The 15086-nt window shown below is 48.9% G+C and overlaps 4 protein-coding genes across 4 annotated transcripts; 2 read left to right on the forward strand and 2 right to left on the reverse strand.

The window, feature by feature from the left end:
* The first annotated feature begins 260 nt into the window (after positions 1–260).
* Positions 261–1946, forward strand: F4812DRAFT_392939 (Borealin N terminal-domain-containing protein). The gene is made up of 3 exons (XM_047932137.1): positions 261–777; positions 853–1126; positions 1177–1946. The coding sequence occupies exons 1-3, from the start codon at positions 606–608 to the stop codon at positions 1793–1795; spliced, it is 1065 nt and encodes a 354-aa protein (XP_047789650.1). The 5' UTR covers positions 261–605; the 3' UTR covers positions 1796–1946.
* F4812DRAFT_392901 (translation machinery-associated protein 22) lies at positions 1869–3322 on the reverse strand. The gene is made up of 4 exons (XM_047932136.1): positions 2989–3322; positions 2845–2864; positions 2607–2694; positions 1869–2470 (listed from the first exon to the last, which is right to left on the reverse strand). The coding sequence occupies exons 1-4, from the start codon at positions 3053–3055 to the stop codon at positions 2040–2042; spliced, it is 606 nt and encodes a 201-aa protein (XP_047789651.1). The 5' UTR covers positions 3056–3322; the 3' UTR covers positions 1869–2039.
* Positions 3323–4117: 795 nt separating this feature from the next.
* Positions 4118–8151, forward strand: F4812DRAFT_429168 (uncharacterized protein). Its single transcript, XM_047934245.1, has one exon. It carries the CDS (start codon positions 4691–4693, stop codon positions 7703–7705), a length of 3015 nt encoding a protein of 1004 aa, XP_047789652.1. The 5' UTR covers positions 4118–4690; the 3' UTR covers positions 7706–8151.
* A 1408-nt stretch (positions 8152–9559) lies between these two features.
* On the reverse strand, positions 9560–14078 carry F4812DRAFT_392987 (uncharacterized protein). Its single transcript, XM_047932138.1, has 5 exons — positions 13337–14078; positions 13168–13263; positions 12450–13096; positions 12277–12400; positions 9560–12218 (listed from the first exon to the last, which is right to left on the reverse strand). The coding sequence occupies exons 1-5, from the start codon at positions 13584–13586 to the stop codon at positions 9808–9810; spliced, it is 3528 nt and encodes a 1175-aa protein (XP_047789653.1). The 5' UTR covers positions 13587–14078; the 3' UTR covers positions 9560–9807.
* Between the last annotated feature and the right edge of the window lie 1008 nt (positions 14079–15086).

Raw genomic sequence — 15086 nt, forward strand, 5'->3', positions numbered from 1 at the left:
CTTTAAAGCTGGATGACGGTTACGAAAAGTTGATGAACGCAACTACAGCTAGGTACCTTCGTAACTCTAATGCTGGCTGTGGAAATCGGAGGGATAGGTAAGCTCTTCAGAGCAAACGTCAGGCAGGTGTAGCCTAGGTGGGTACAAGGTACCTCTTGAGTCTTAAGTCTCTTACGGATTTAAGTACCTACAGTGAAAAAGGTAGGTACCTAATGTAGTACCTAAGAAGCTTGGACCAACTCGGTTTCCAGCTTGCCAGCTTGCCCGCTGCTCGGCTTGTTTAAATGCTCAATCGGCTTCCTTTTTTAGATGACTTAATCCACTCTTTTTAACCCACCAAGTTTCAGATTATCCAATTGCATTACTTGCATCGCTCAAGTGCATGACCCACGTTTTTCTCTCTTTTGTTTACTTGCACAAGCCTTGATTTCATCATCAACACACTCGAATTCTTGCATTTTGTACTCCATTCTACCCCATATTCAACAAAACGCCTACACGAAACAACGCGTCCAGAAAACACACAACTTTTTACATTTTACCGTATTTTCTAACCCACCAAGCCCAACATTGAGAATACTCGACACAAATAAATATACGACAAGATGGCACCTGTAAAACCGACGCGAAAGAGAAAGTCAGAGGCCATAACGGGCTCAATTGACAACCGAAAGATCACCATGAGAAGTTCGCCTGCACGAAGTCCGATCAAGAAGCGGAAGATAGGCCTATCGCTCGCGCAAAAGCAAGCCCTCATCGACAACCTTCAACTAGAGAGTACGAACGCGATGCCTACCTAAGCTAAATAAACAAAATTCTCGAAGGGTTTAACTAATTTTTATTTTATTATAGTTACCGAACGTGCACGACGATTAAGAGCTCAATATAACATCCAGGCGCAACAACTTCGATCACGCGTCGAGATGCGCGTCAACAGAATACCTACGGCCTTACGAAAGCTGAAAATGGGCGAACTCCTTTCCAAATCACTACAGCCCCAACAACCGCCTCGGCCACCAAAGTCAGCGTATGTAGCCAGACCTCCACCAGTCCCTCCAAAGGATGGCACGTCAGCCAAACCCCTCCCGCGAAAGCCAGTCCCGGCAACCAATCCAAGGCGGCTTAGGTAGGATTTGATTTTTTGTCTATTCTCTTTAGCTAACTAACACCATATAGTGAGGAAATAATAGGTTTAGACAAGGAGAACCAAGGCGGCGACGTTCAGAACCCTAAGAAGAGGCCTCACGGTATTCCCGGCAAGGAACCCGCCGCAATCCAGCCAGGACAGATCCTATCACCCACATCCTCAAATACGCGAATAGTGCCCCGCCCTCGCCCGGCCTCTCCTATCAAGCCACTAGCTAGCAGACCCGCATCCCCTCTGAAAGGTCCCCCGCCTAAGCCCTCTTCCCATATCATATCGAGTATGACGGACAGGGTGAAGCCAACCCGGCCGGCGGTTCCAAGGAAGCCTACCACATCATCAACGACTAGCTCAACTAACGGCAACGCATCTGTACGTGCGCGACAAGCTGCGGTCCCTTCGCGACCCCCAACTGCAGCATCTACGCGCGGGAGACGGAAGGCTAGCACTGCAAGCGAGACGAGCAACGGCAGTTCAACGACGGTGGTCAAGAAGACAACCGCTTCGAAGACATCTAAGACGACAGCTCCCGCTGCCAAGAAAACAACAGTCATGAACACAATAAAGTCAGCCACAACCAAAAAGCCTCCGACAACAAAAGCAGCTGCAACTGGTACAGGAACCGGAAGGACATTAAGAAAGAGAGCTTAGATATTAAATGACTATAATGTGTAATTGCATCTCGCTTGGCGTTATGGTTCTGCTTTCCGTTGCTACACAAGACGGGGAGGGGGTATGGATTAAAGTCAGGTCACAATGAGAACCTTGCTGGGCGTTTTTATCTAAAAAAAAGGAAGTTTTCTTCATCCACATCACATCCCTTTCCCGATATTTTTGTCCCCCTTGATTTCTTACGCTCCCACTTCGTAAGCCCGTGTGAGACACGCGGCTGATTCTAGCTGGCGGTAGCAGCGCTACCGCTACCCTTCTTCTTCTTGTCGTCGACGAGCTCGATGTTGTCCTCGGGGATGGTGTCCTTGTACTTCTCGAGCAGAAACTCCTCGATCTCGTCGGACACGTCGCCCTGGACGACGATCTCCTCGCCGCCGCTGGGCACCTTGGTGACGGAGGAGCCGGTGGCGAACTTCTTGCCGAACTCCTTGGCGACCTTTTTGAGGTCGAGCCCGAACGCCTCGAGCCCTGACACGGCGGTGACGAACTTGCGCTTGTTGCGCTCGACCCGCTTGATCGTCACGACGCTGTTGGCGATCTTGTCTGCTTGCTTCTGCTCCGCCTTCTCGGCCTGCGCGGCCTTCTTCTGCGCGTCCTTGGCGGCGCGCTTCTGCGCCTCGACGGATAGCGATGCCGTGGCGGCTTCTAGGGCTTCTGTGGTGGGGGAGGGGAAAAGGCTGGCGTTAGTGGGGAGGAAGAGAGGTTTTCTATGCTTGAGGGATAGGATAGGATAGGATTGGTCGGGATAGGTTTATTTTTGGGAAAGGGGGCCAGCGAGGCTTAGGCGTACCTGGAGACCATATACGCTCGTATAGGCTCGGGTGGGTTTTCTGTAGCCAGTCCTGGCATTTCTTTACCGTGCCGCCGTATTCACAGTACTACTTGCTCAAGCATCAGTAACGTTGTTCCCTGCCTCTTCTCCATTTCTCTCTTTTCTCTTTCTCTTTCTCCCTCTCTATGACGTCTATCATATGGAATTGATCCATTCGCGGGACTGGTTTTTACGGGGATTGGGCTTAGTATCGTACCTCCGGCGGTAATGTGCATACTAGAATAAGTAGTATCGAGACATGGTCAGTTATACATACACATAAGTATATACACACAGCTGTTCTGAATGGAGCCCTAGAACATCCTAGTGGGTGGTTTTTGTTTCGTTCTGTTTGACTTACCGCCGCAGTATATCACGTGGCGGCCCTGAGGCTCGCCAGGTCCCTCTGCCTGTTCCGTGTCTGCCATATTTCTTTCTTTTTCTTTTTCTTCTTTTCGAACTAGGGTAATACTAGGTATGTAATATAGATTAAGTAGGTTGCGATTGTTCGGGAAGGTAATTGGGCGGTAAGGCGTTTCGTCGCGGTCGAGTCCTACGAAATTCTGTTTTGTTGTTCGGACTCTGTTTAATTCTGGAGCGCGGGGTTCGTCGATTAAGGTCTAGGTTACGACAGAGTTGCTACGTAGGTACCTAAGGTAATAGGTGGGTTTGGTGGGGTAAAAAAAAAGCCTGGCGTTTCAATCGTCTTTTTTTCCGCGAGGACGGCGCGAAACAGCTGACTTTTGCACGGCCTATTTGTTTTTCGTCTATACTTTTTAGTTTTTACCCAAGTTTTTACCTAACCGTTGACGTATGTTAGGTACATTCTTATGTACATACTACATAGTATTAGCGCTACATAGTACGATTGGTAGGTGAGCTGCGTCCAATGAAAATTTGGAGGGGAAGCTTCTCTTACAAGCCACAGCTCTTATTACATCAGATACATGTATATGTATGTTGCTGAGCCGGCGCCACAGTCGAATAGCTGAATACTTTGTATTTACCTTTTCTTATCAAAGAGGAAATGCAACTTAACCAAAGACTACCTCATAGTTTAGGTATTCATAGTTATGGATATCTTCATCGGGCATCTTATAATCCCAAGCAATACGAGCAAATGCAAGTTAAATCTGGTATTAAGCCTCTTGTTTACCTACTTGACATGACGTTTCTTTCGTTCTTTGCCTCCAGATTTATTGGATTCTAGAAGTTTGGTTTCACAGCACACACAACTCATCTCATTAAGAAGGTGACTCGACCAATCACGGAGTTTCGCAAATGGCGCTGGGCGGTTAAGCGCTCAGTCAGCGTAACCGTATCTCATTGGCCTCTGGAAGCCTGCAATATGATACCCATCAACCAATCGACCAATCAACCATTTTCTCTATCCTACTCTCCCGCGCGCCAGTCGGACTATTGGTTGATGTCGCTGAAAATTCTAAAATTATATCACCCTCTAGCCGTTTGTTTATCAACCCCGATTGGCTGCTGGTAGGGGTGTTCGACCGATACAACCTCTTGACTGACGTCGCCCACCAAGACTACGAGTCTTCTTCCGGTACAGCTACCAACATCTACCACACGTCTACCACACGTCCATACCCTAAACGGGTCTCAAATGGACTCCAAGGCGTGTGCGTCTGCCCGAATCTGCACCAAGACTCCAAAGGCTATGCAGGTGATGGGCAGTTACCCGTCCATCTGAATTGCAAACCACAGGGCTGGAAGCGCTCGCTTTCTTCTGCATACCACTTCTCTCCACACGATAGCCGCTTGGCCATCTCCGAGGTCCAGAGTCATAAAAGTAGTCTTGCCCAAACGTTTGGTAGGCTTCAATCTCTCTTATTCTCTTCTCCTCAAGCTTCCTTGAGGTTGCCTCATTTTCATATCGCTTCGTTGATCGAAGTGTTTCTGTCGTTAAAGCCTATTTCTTTTACTTTCACTTCGCCTTTCACGACGCCGGACGCTATTTTTTTCAGCACGTCTTACTTGCATTCCTACATTTTGTCTGCATTTTATTTCCTTTTTAGAATCTTACTGGTATTATTTTTATACACAAGATGCCTGAACTAGTCCTTTTACCGTCCACCACATACCAACCTCCCTCCCCTTCGCTGGCACGAAGACCGGGGAGGTCACTTAATACAATAATGGAGGAAGAGTCAGAAGGATCACAAAAGAGGGTGTCGAGGAATCGGGGTAGAAACCAACCGGGTTCGTCGAATGAGAAAATAGTTCAATGGCTATCTCCACGAAGTGACCACTTCCCGACCCCGCGAGGTTTTCACTTCTTGTCAGCCCCTATACTACCTGAATCTCCGTCGGCTACGTCCGCTGAGGAAAGCAACTCTCCATCGATATCCTCCTCGGACCCCTGGAACCGAGTTAGCATAAGTACTGATGTTACGGAGTTTGACGATATCTACGACGTTTCTGACGAAGAAGATACTCGACGAACTTCGAGGATGTCATCGGTAAGGCGCTGGAATAGCTCTCGTAATACAATGCTGAGGCAAGCCTCGGTTTCTTCGTCTGCCTCACACCGGGCTCTTCCGCCATTAGTGATCCCGGCGCAACAGAACCAAGACGTCCAGAACTTATCAGGGAAACTGGAGTTCAAGATGTTTACGTCGCCAATCCCTCCGACACCGCCTCCGAAGGTTGAGATGTCGCCGGCTGTGATGTCTTACCTGAAAGCCCAGCAATCTCAGGAGGTACCAACAATTTCCGCCCCACCGTCTCTGGACGGCAGTCTCAGTTCGGATCAAATGGCTGCTCTATCCGCTCCCCCTACACCAGTTATTGGAGAAGAAAGCATGGATACCGTAGATTGGTCTGGTGTTCAATTGCAACCCGCTGCTTTAGCTACCCTACAAGCGCTATCTGGTAGCGAGGACAACGAGAGCGAGTACCACGCAGAGCAGGTTATCGAAGTTACTGAAGAGAGGAGGCCGGAAATGTCACAGCAGACACCGCATCTACTTACTACTATGGCGCGGCCAGCTTTACGTCTCTCCGCTCGACAGCAGCAATCCCTCAACGGATTGACAAGGCTCGACATTCCCTCTCCGGGCGGCTTTTTCTCTGGTCTTTCTCCTCAAACGAGGCACACTTGGCATTTGCCTTCCATGACCCCCGATGACGTTGCTCCCCCAACCTCCACTACCGCGGAGCAGTTCTACAGAGTACCGTGGAATGAGCCTGCTCCTCGTATGCCGATTTTGCCTGCTGCTTCTGTTCTCCCTCCTCCACCTCCGCGTCCCGAAAGGTTTGCAGCTGCCCCCCTCCCGTCGATGCCGGTCGAGCAGATCGTAGAAATCAGGGGTACCATGTCAGATGGTATTCCAACTGCAAGGCCAGCTATCTTAGAGCATGTCGTTGAGGCGAGGGCCGATCTTACTGAAGATGTCCTTACAGCCCGACGTATTGAGCAAAGGGAGCCTTTATCTCCTCTTGCTGCTCATCTTGAGCCTTACAGTCCACATGAGGATATCACCGCCACGGAAATCGTTGCAAACTATGACGCAGAATATGTTAAGAAGCAGCAAGAGGCCGCTTTGTCTAACCTGGATCGGACCGAATCATGGCTCATGGCGCAGAAGGCTTACCTCAAGGGTATTCTCCCTGAGGAAGAATTGAAGCCGGAGGCTGAAGCGGAGATGGAATCTACCCATGTTGAAGAGCCCAAGAAGGAACCTGAGCCTGCAGTGACATCTGCGATACAGAAGAAAAAGACGGTTCACTTCTCCGAAATTGATGTCAAGACTAACATTCCTAAAACCCTGCCGCCTAAGATCGCCCGACAAGAGTCGGCCTACTATCGAGCTTTCCAAGATTACATCATTCGTTCCCGTAGTCAAGATCCATTTGTCCACCGCTTACCTCGCTTTGAGGCTCTACAAGCTCAGCGTATCTCTCTACGCGAGGTCCACCGCAACCAGCTTCTCGGCAAGTACCAACTATCTGTGATGCCACAGTCAGCCAAGAAGCGCATGAGCGCCAACGTAGCTCGCGGTGACGACATTATCATCGATGACCCGGAGAAGCTGAAGAAAGACAAGGAGCACGAGGCATGGGCACAGATGTCCATGGCAAACTGGCACGTTGGTGCTACCAAGGCTTTGAACGGAGGGCGTCTATTCTCAGCGCCCATTGCTAAGCGTCTGGCTCGCCTTTCCCGCATGGGCGGTGCCAAGGACCGAGCTCGTATCCTGGATCTTGGTGGTCAGGCTACTTGCGACTGGGCCTGGCACTGCGCTATCATGTACCCGAACACCAAGGTGTATACAGTAACTACTAAGGCGATCCGCCAGCTGTCCAACTCCAACATCCGCGGTCCGCCTAATCACCGCCAGGTCGCCGTCTCGCGGCTTACCAAGCTGCCGTTCCCGGATGCGCATTTTGACCTTGTGTCGGCGCGTGAGCTGCACTCCATCCTTAAGTTCATTGGTGAGAACGGCGAAGACGAGTGGGATAGCTGCCTAGCCGAGTGCATGCGCGTACTCAAGCCCGGCGGTTACCTCGAGTTCTCCGTATTGGACTCGGATATCACGAATGCGGGCCCCGTCGGGCTTGCTAAGAGCGTTGAGTTCGGCTTCACTCTCAAGACCCTCGGCTACGACCCTAGCCCCACGCGTATGTTCCTTGGCCGCCTACACCGCTCTGGCTTCGATGAGGTGCGCCGCGCTTGGGTGTGTCTGCCCATGGGCGCGGATCCGGCCGTTCGTCGCAACAGGAAGTTCGCACGCGACAGCAACGGTATTGAGAGGCCTCTCGAGCTTGAGGCGATGGTCTCTGGTAGCACAGAGGCCGCGGCGCCTACCGCCGGGCTCGCCGGTAGCTGGGCGTGGGAACGCTGGCTGCTGCGCTGCGAGATGGAGAAGGTGGCGTCCGAAGGTCGTCTCGGTTTCCTTGAGACCGAGGCCCCGGAGATGCGGGAGGCGGGAAAGTGCCTCGATGGTGTATACGAGATTGTGGAGGAGGGACGACGATGCGGTTCCGGATTCAGGATGTTGAACGGGTATGCTCGGAAGCCTCTTGCTCCTGTTAATGCTACTAGGAGGGGTGAAAATTAAGCGGAGTTGTGGGTCAAGGAAACAGGTCCACCTGCTTAGGCTGGCGACCGCTTTTGACCCATGACGAAGGGGTTTTTTTTCTTATGTGTTATGAGGTATGGGGTCGGGGCCGGAGTTGTCGGCCTATTTGTCGGTTGGGAACATGTGCCACGTGTGTAGGTATGAATGAATAGGCTTCACGAGGCGCATGTATGGTTGGTAATGATGATACCCCGTTCGGAATTGAGATGGAAAGTACAAAGAGAGAAGAGAGAAGAGAGGAAACGAAGCACATATCTATAAGATGGATATACATTATATATACCTTATAGTATCTAGGAGACATACATCTGTCAACACGCATAAACATAGCACATGCCTGATATAACGATGTGATATCTTGTAGAGCTGCTTCTTAACACGAGACGTATCAAAGAATATATTGGATATATATATAGCTATATACGCTAGGTACTACTAGGTTGTATTAGACCTGTCTGTTTCCATCATGTTTCATGGGAGAAGCTAAGAGTAGGAAGCATATATCAAGTGTGCGTAGGTAGGTATACCAGTCCTCACTCTGAGGAGGAGTATCTCAGACCTGATATACCTTTTCTGCTGTATTATTATTATTACCACGAATGTCCTATATGTTTGATTACATTATACTTGGAGTTCTTACCTTACTTATATCGTATTCTCAACCAAGTAACTAAACACATTAGTTATCTTATTACTGTGTACCTAGTATATACATAATTGCCTCTTTTGGACCATCACAACTATATACACCCATATGGTTGCATAGGCAGGTAGGTAAGTTAAGGTACCTATAACCTAATGCATAGGAGTTGCATATATTGAACAAACCTTACATACATCCGAGGCGATACTACGTGACTATCTACGAAGTAGATAAAAGAAATAAATTATGTCTCTTTTAGTGTGAATCGGTTCGGTAATAGGTGTACATGCACATCTACAATGCATACATAGCACTCGGTTAGGTATAATCACATGAAGGTAGGTACCTGGATTTATTAAACGACCCTTCATCAATAATTCAGGTAGGTACGGCTGTAGTTATTCCCAGTTATGTATTTTAATTTCATTTCGTCAAGGCCAAGGTTCAAGGTTAAGCAAGGTCAAGGTCGAGTCGGCCCGGACCTAGGGGGGTATTGCGGGGAGCTAGGTATGGCCTTCTCTTGGTCCCCCAGTGCCATTTTCAGCTGAATACTAGGTACCTTATATAGTAGTTAAACTACCTCCCAACCTCCTCTTGTTTCCCTAGGAAATTACATACATTACACAATACTACGACGCTTCTCGGGGGGTTGACACAATGTTTCGACCCACGTGTTGCCCTGGATTTATGTGTTAACGATATCCCATCCCGTACAATACATAGGTACCGGTACCCAAGGTACCTAACATATTGTGCGGCTGTTTTGTACGACGACAGGCCTAGTCCAAGTGCCGTACTTACATGCATCCACTGCTATGCAGCTTATCACCCGAAGGATTCTTGTGGCTTTTTTTTTTTTTTTTTTTTTTTTCTTTTTTTTCCGTATATGATATGCATTATATGTACTAGTATATGCAACACCGCCACCAATACTTTAAGTTGACGAAGCTCAACCGATAAGAGATCTCCTATATACAGACGTTATTCGCGTAAGATGGGTAAGCAAAAGGAGGGACCTAATTTTGACCTGACCAATCCTGTCTTGTCCTAACAGCCGCCTCTTTATCTCTCTCTCTCCGAGTCTAACCATCGACTTTGTTTCTCGTCGATCATTGCCCATGACGAACATAAGAATCAGAGCTCGTCAACTCGTAATTCCCTATTCCCGATAGCCCATTATCAGACACACATTTCGCCCCCATCCAACAGGAGAAAAAGAAAAGAGATGTAACGCAATTGTGTAGGCCATTAATAAACTACCTTAGGTACCTATGTACGGTGTATCGATCGTCTCACGTCCTGATATTCATTCCAAGCTTGTTTGTATACACGAAATATAACGGCCTCGTAAGTAGCGATTCATCAATAATGATATCTTCCAAACTCCTCCGCTTTTCTTCCGTTGCCTCGCATATACAGGACGTAATTCCCATATTCCTTAATCCCTGTCCGAATCCACCTCCATCTTGTCCCCTCGCGTTGCCTCTATCACTCTACCCGGGGAGACGTCAGCAGATCCCTTCCCTTCACTTTTGCCCTTTTCGTCAGAATCCTCCATAGCCACGATGATACTCCTATCGTCACTCTTCTGGGGCGTCGAGACCCGGTCCTTTAGCGCCTTTGGCGTCGTCGGGACGATCACATTTAAAACGCAATCGTCTAGATGCTCGTAGAATTCCTGTGCAGTTGAGAATCGCGTCTGGCAAATAGAACACTTGGCATCGCCACCGTTCCGAGAACTGTTACCCGTGATAATCATCTTCCGGCTGTTAGGAGGAGTCTGCTCGACATTATGTACGGCCGTCAAGTGCCGTTTAAAGACGTCGGCCCTATTGAAGGCCTTCTCGTAAGCCGTCCCCGGCCCCGGACAGAAAGGGCAAACCATGGTCCCCTTGTAGTGTGTCAAAGCGTGCCTATTTTTGTCATACTTTCGTGCAAACCCTTTTGTATGGTACTCGCAACTCTCTATCGGGCATTTCTCAGGTCGCTCCTCCTGATGCGTCAGCATATGCGCTGCTAGATCTTTGAACACTCGACCACAATCCGGGTGGGGGCACCGATTTCTGTTGTCCTCGGCCTTTGGTATGATAGGACTGCTGTGTGCTGTGCTATCCAGTGACGGGGCTATCGACGGAGCCAATAATGGCCCCTGAGGCGGCGCGGGCGCAAGTCGGGGGGCTTCTAAGAAAGAAGATTGTCGAGGTAATGCGTACTCCTCGATCATTCTAACGTCGTTGTCTTCTTCCCCGCTAGATGTGTCGTTTTCGTTCACGTCGATTGACTGTCGTACTTCTCGCATCCAATCTTTTAAGACAGTCATCGGCGGCCAATCACCGCTAGCCTTGCCGCTCCTGTGCGGGTGGAAGTGCGCCCGCCGTAAGTGAGCAGCTGCATTATAATAAGCCCCATACCGCTTCTGCGTGACACAAGCCTTGCACTTCGAAAGTGGTATAACAGGTTGTGGAGAGTTATGAGAACCCGCGGTCTGCGGCTCCGTACAGACCCATCTTTTCACTAATGACGCGTGCTTAGCGTCGTTGTGCCTTCGAAGTTCGTGTTCGCCGCGGAAACCTTCGGGGTATTCGTGACACTTAGTACAGAACACACGCCGAAGCGGCGGTCGCTGGTAAGAAGTTCTAAGTTTTGAAGGGGAGCTGAGACCCCTAGCAATTGCTCGAGTAAATACCGGGTTCTCCCCTACTGTATGCCTCCTTCCAGGCTCATGATTCTCTATTGGATACGTCGTAGGTAGCATTTCCTGCTCATTTCTAGCTGCCCAGGGATCGATCGGACGCCACTGAATAACCGACTTCCGAGCCTCGCCAGCTTGACCAACGGAAGGCTGCTGATACGACACATGTCGGTAAATTGGTGTCCGTTGTCTAAAGAAGCCATTAAACCCGGCACTGCCACCAGCGCTACCATCCAGGTAACCGCTCCCAAGTCCCATGAGAAAGTCTCTGGAAGATCGAATACCTAAAGCAAGCCAGTCGTCCTTTCGAACGGCCGCAACGGTCGTGGCAAACAACACGCGATCGTTCCCGTCTAATTCGAGAGCTGGGTCGTCCAGTATCATCGGCGCAGACCAAGCAAATACACTTACCAGCGCCTTGTAGACGCCGTGCATAGCGGTTGCGCCCGCGGGCATAGGAAACCCTGACTGCGAGTGCGTAGGTATAGCCCGTGACGGGGTAGAAATCAAGTCCGCCAGAATCGTCCTAACGATGCTGAAAATGCAAAGCGAAACGAAAACGGCTAGCCAACTCTTAGGATCTGATATAACTCTTCGCATAGTCGCGCTCTCGAAGGACTGCAAAAATTGAACCATGCAGTTGTATATCAGTCGATTTCGTCCTTCGTAGTCTATATCGTCCAGGGAGTTTTGGGCGTTCGTTACATTAGTTAAATTGACTTCGGTTCGTATCGACGGTTCGGGCTGTTGTAAGTCATAGAATAGAATCTCTCTTAAGAGTAACTTTGCACGATAAAGCACAGGGTAAGTCATTGCCTCAAATTCTCGGCTCTCCGACATGTAACCTGTTAGTCTGAACAGTTCCCAAAATTGGAAAGGGACGCCCTCCGCGTTCCAACTCGCTGCTAATACTTTTAAGACAGGCGGCGGCTTATCCGTAGGCTCTTTAGAATAGGTTGCTAGAGTGGGATTAGGCATTGGTAACGATGCCAAATCTTCGGTCCACCAGAATCCATCATCGAAGTCCATATGCGACAATACCATATCCGACATGCCCTGGCTTACAAGATAGGTCCGTTCGAGATAATCATTCATGTTTCGACGTCTTGCTAGAGGTGACGTGACAGGCGTGTGCACCTGTCTCGGGGAAAGAGCTTCTATGCGGGAGTGAGTATACGCCACTTTCCAACGTCCAATCGATGCGAGGGGTTATACCTGGTAACATGTAATCACCTAGCGAGACCAAGGAGCCACGAAGGCACCCGAGAACACTCCAAAACTCCTCGCCGGCGGAGCCAGCAGGTTCGCAACAAAATACACAGTCATCCTTCGAATCGCACTAAGGGCAATAAGCAATTATATAGTCCATTGGAGGAGGGATTACCTACAGGCTTGGCATATACCTTACAACGGAGACATGGCCCTGCATCACGTGGAAGCCTCAGCTCACCAATGGATTCGAGTCTTCCGTGTCCGACTCTACTTCGTTTTAAGGGTGGCAACAAGGAATCTGGTTCAGAGTCTACGGAACCTCTAGGTTGAGGAGGTGGTAGCTCGTTCGCAAAGGAATAGCCAATTGTCGACTCACGCCGATCTCTGGGTTGGTTAGCAGTCGCTAGCGGGGGTAGCGAAGGAGGAACAGAAAGCCGTGGTAACGTCGTCGGTGAGTTCCGATTTATATGATCGGTATTAAATAATCGTGACGACGACTGGTCCGGGAAGACGATGGGAGGTATGGTGCCAACCGATAGACCCGAATCCCTCTTCGGAGAAATAGCATGCTGTTTGAGATGTTCGTCCCGTTCTTCGGAATTAGAAAACCCATATATATAATACAAGCATCGATCATCCCAACACTTGAAGGATGCCTGGCGTCTTGATATGAGAGGTATAGTCTCTCTCATCCTCCATCCCCGGAAGATAGGGTCATAAAATGAGATGTTCTTATCCAGCCAGGTCCCGTAGCCGGGTGGCGAATCATCTTGAACGAAAAGCTTCAAGGCATGCAGAAACTGCGCATCATGAAGATCCAGCCCTATTACAACGACAAGCACGTTAGGCGAAAGGGGAGAGCGATACGAGATGAGATGGCTTTTAATCACATACCTTGATCTATTAAGAAACTCTCGATGCACTCGCATTTATACTGCAGGGCGCGGGCTTCCTCGATGTCAGATAATATGGGAACGGTCCCAGGCAGATCTTTGATTCACATGTATCAGAATATAGTACAAAACCAATTAGGCAAAGCGCGATTAAAATGGAGGCCACTTACTTTGACTCTTAACGTAGGCCTCCAATGCTCTAAGCTTCCGACGAAGCATGTCCAGCTCAAGTTTACTGTTTGGAAGATACTTGGCCGGAAGTAAGGCGGCTAGCTTCGCCTGGATTTCAGCTTGCTGCTCGAATAGCTGTCTAATCGTGGGGTCTAAAGACGGGTCGAAGCCGGGTGTGACTTGAGCTTCCCGAACATCGAGCAGGGAGCCGCGACGGTCGAGTCGAGGCTCCAACGAGTCGGCGGCCATAATTTCCTCCCCTCTCGCGCCTTTTGCGCCAAAATCCAAGTTGGGTCCCGGGTCTGTTTATTTTGTATCTTCCTAATCTTGTTTGTCCCCTTCTTATTATTATAGGCCTAGGCCTGGGTCGTACATATGTGATATATATACGAGACCGGCGCCTGTGCCGCAACAAGCGGGCTGGACTGACCTAAGGCTGAGCCGCTTTCCACCTCACCAGCTCCCTCTTATTCACAACTCACACTCACTTTCAACTTTTTTTCAGTCTCTCGCGCGCAGACTTGCTTCCCGCTTGCGCGTGCGACCTAGCGGTGCACATCAACTACGGGTTACGAGGGACCAAGAGTCAATCATAAACTTGATGTTCATGGCGGAAACGCCGGCCAAAGGGTGTAAGGGAAGGAGGGAAAAAAAAGGCAATGACTGCGCCTCGTGACGAAATGAGCCAATAGCAACAACAACTTTTAAAGATTGGCTGCAGGACGCCTATCAGGGACTATATGTTGCGAGGGTGTGGATTTGAACTTGGAACATCTGGCTGTTTTTTTTTTCTTGTGGGGGGTTAAAAAACATGTAAAAGGGAAAAAGTAAGGGTATGGGTTTTCCTCTCTTTCTCTCTATTTCCCTTCCTTGCGAGAGGTCCCGGTTTTAGAAGAGAAAATAAAATTATGAAAGATAGCAACTTGGACTTGAGGGCAAATTGGCTAATAAGTTTTTTGGGGTTGTTGTGATTGAGGAAGTAGCAACAGCAACAATAACAGCAGCAGCAGCAGCAGCAGCGGAAGACTGATAGACAAGCAAAGAGATAGGTATCTAGGTACCTTAACCTAAGGTACCTAGTAAAAAATGGCTGGCTAGGTTGACAGGAAGGTGGGCCGACCACTACGGCGGCATATTACACACATGGAAAGGCCAGCTGCACAATTATTCCCCAGAGGATACATAAATTCATATGGGAATACCTCTAGGTAGAGAGAAGGGGTTTAAAAAAGGGTTAAGCGTAGGCAAAATGACGAAGAGCAAAAAGAGAGAGAGAAAAAAAATTACTTGCACATAGCCCGAATCCGTAATTGACGGAAGTTAGAAGGGGGTGCAAGGTGTAAAAGCAAGGTGCAACGCCCTGCAAGGATTCTAGCTCCCGGGCTGCCGGGGTATTCGGGAGGTCGGTGCGGAGCGTCGACAACTCGAGACGAGACCCAGGTATACCTAGTATCTGATGCAGCGTACAATACATAGTACATACATTATTTATCATTTCGGTATTCATCGAATTTACCAACCATTAGATCTTGATCCACGGACGGACGACTTACGCAATATATATGATATGTATGTCATAAGAGCTAATACTAAGTCGGTTATAAGATCATGAGCGGTAAAAAAAATCAAAAACAAAAAAAAGACAAAAATGAAATATAATATGGAGAACTATAAAGTTCCTTATTACCTAGATACAGTGCATATTATGTACATAGTAGATTACCTAACAGGCTAACCTACTAGTTATTA

Source organism: Daldinia caldariorum (assembly GCF_022478825.1).
Source record: "Daldinia caldariorum strain CBS 122874 unplaced genomic scaffold F4812scaffold_9, whole genome shotgun sequence".
NCBI classification, from domain to species: Eukaryota; Fungi; Ascomycota; class Sordariomycetes; order Xylariales; family Hypoxylaceae; genus Daldinia; species Daldinia caldariorum.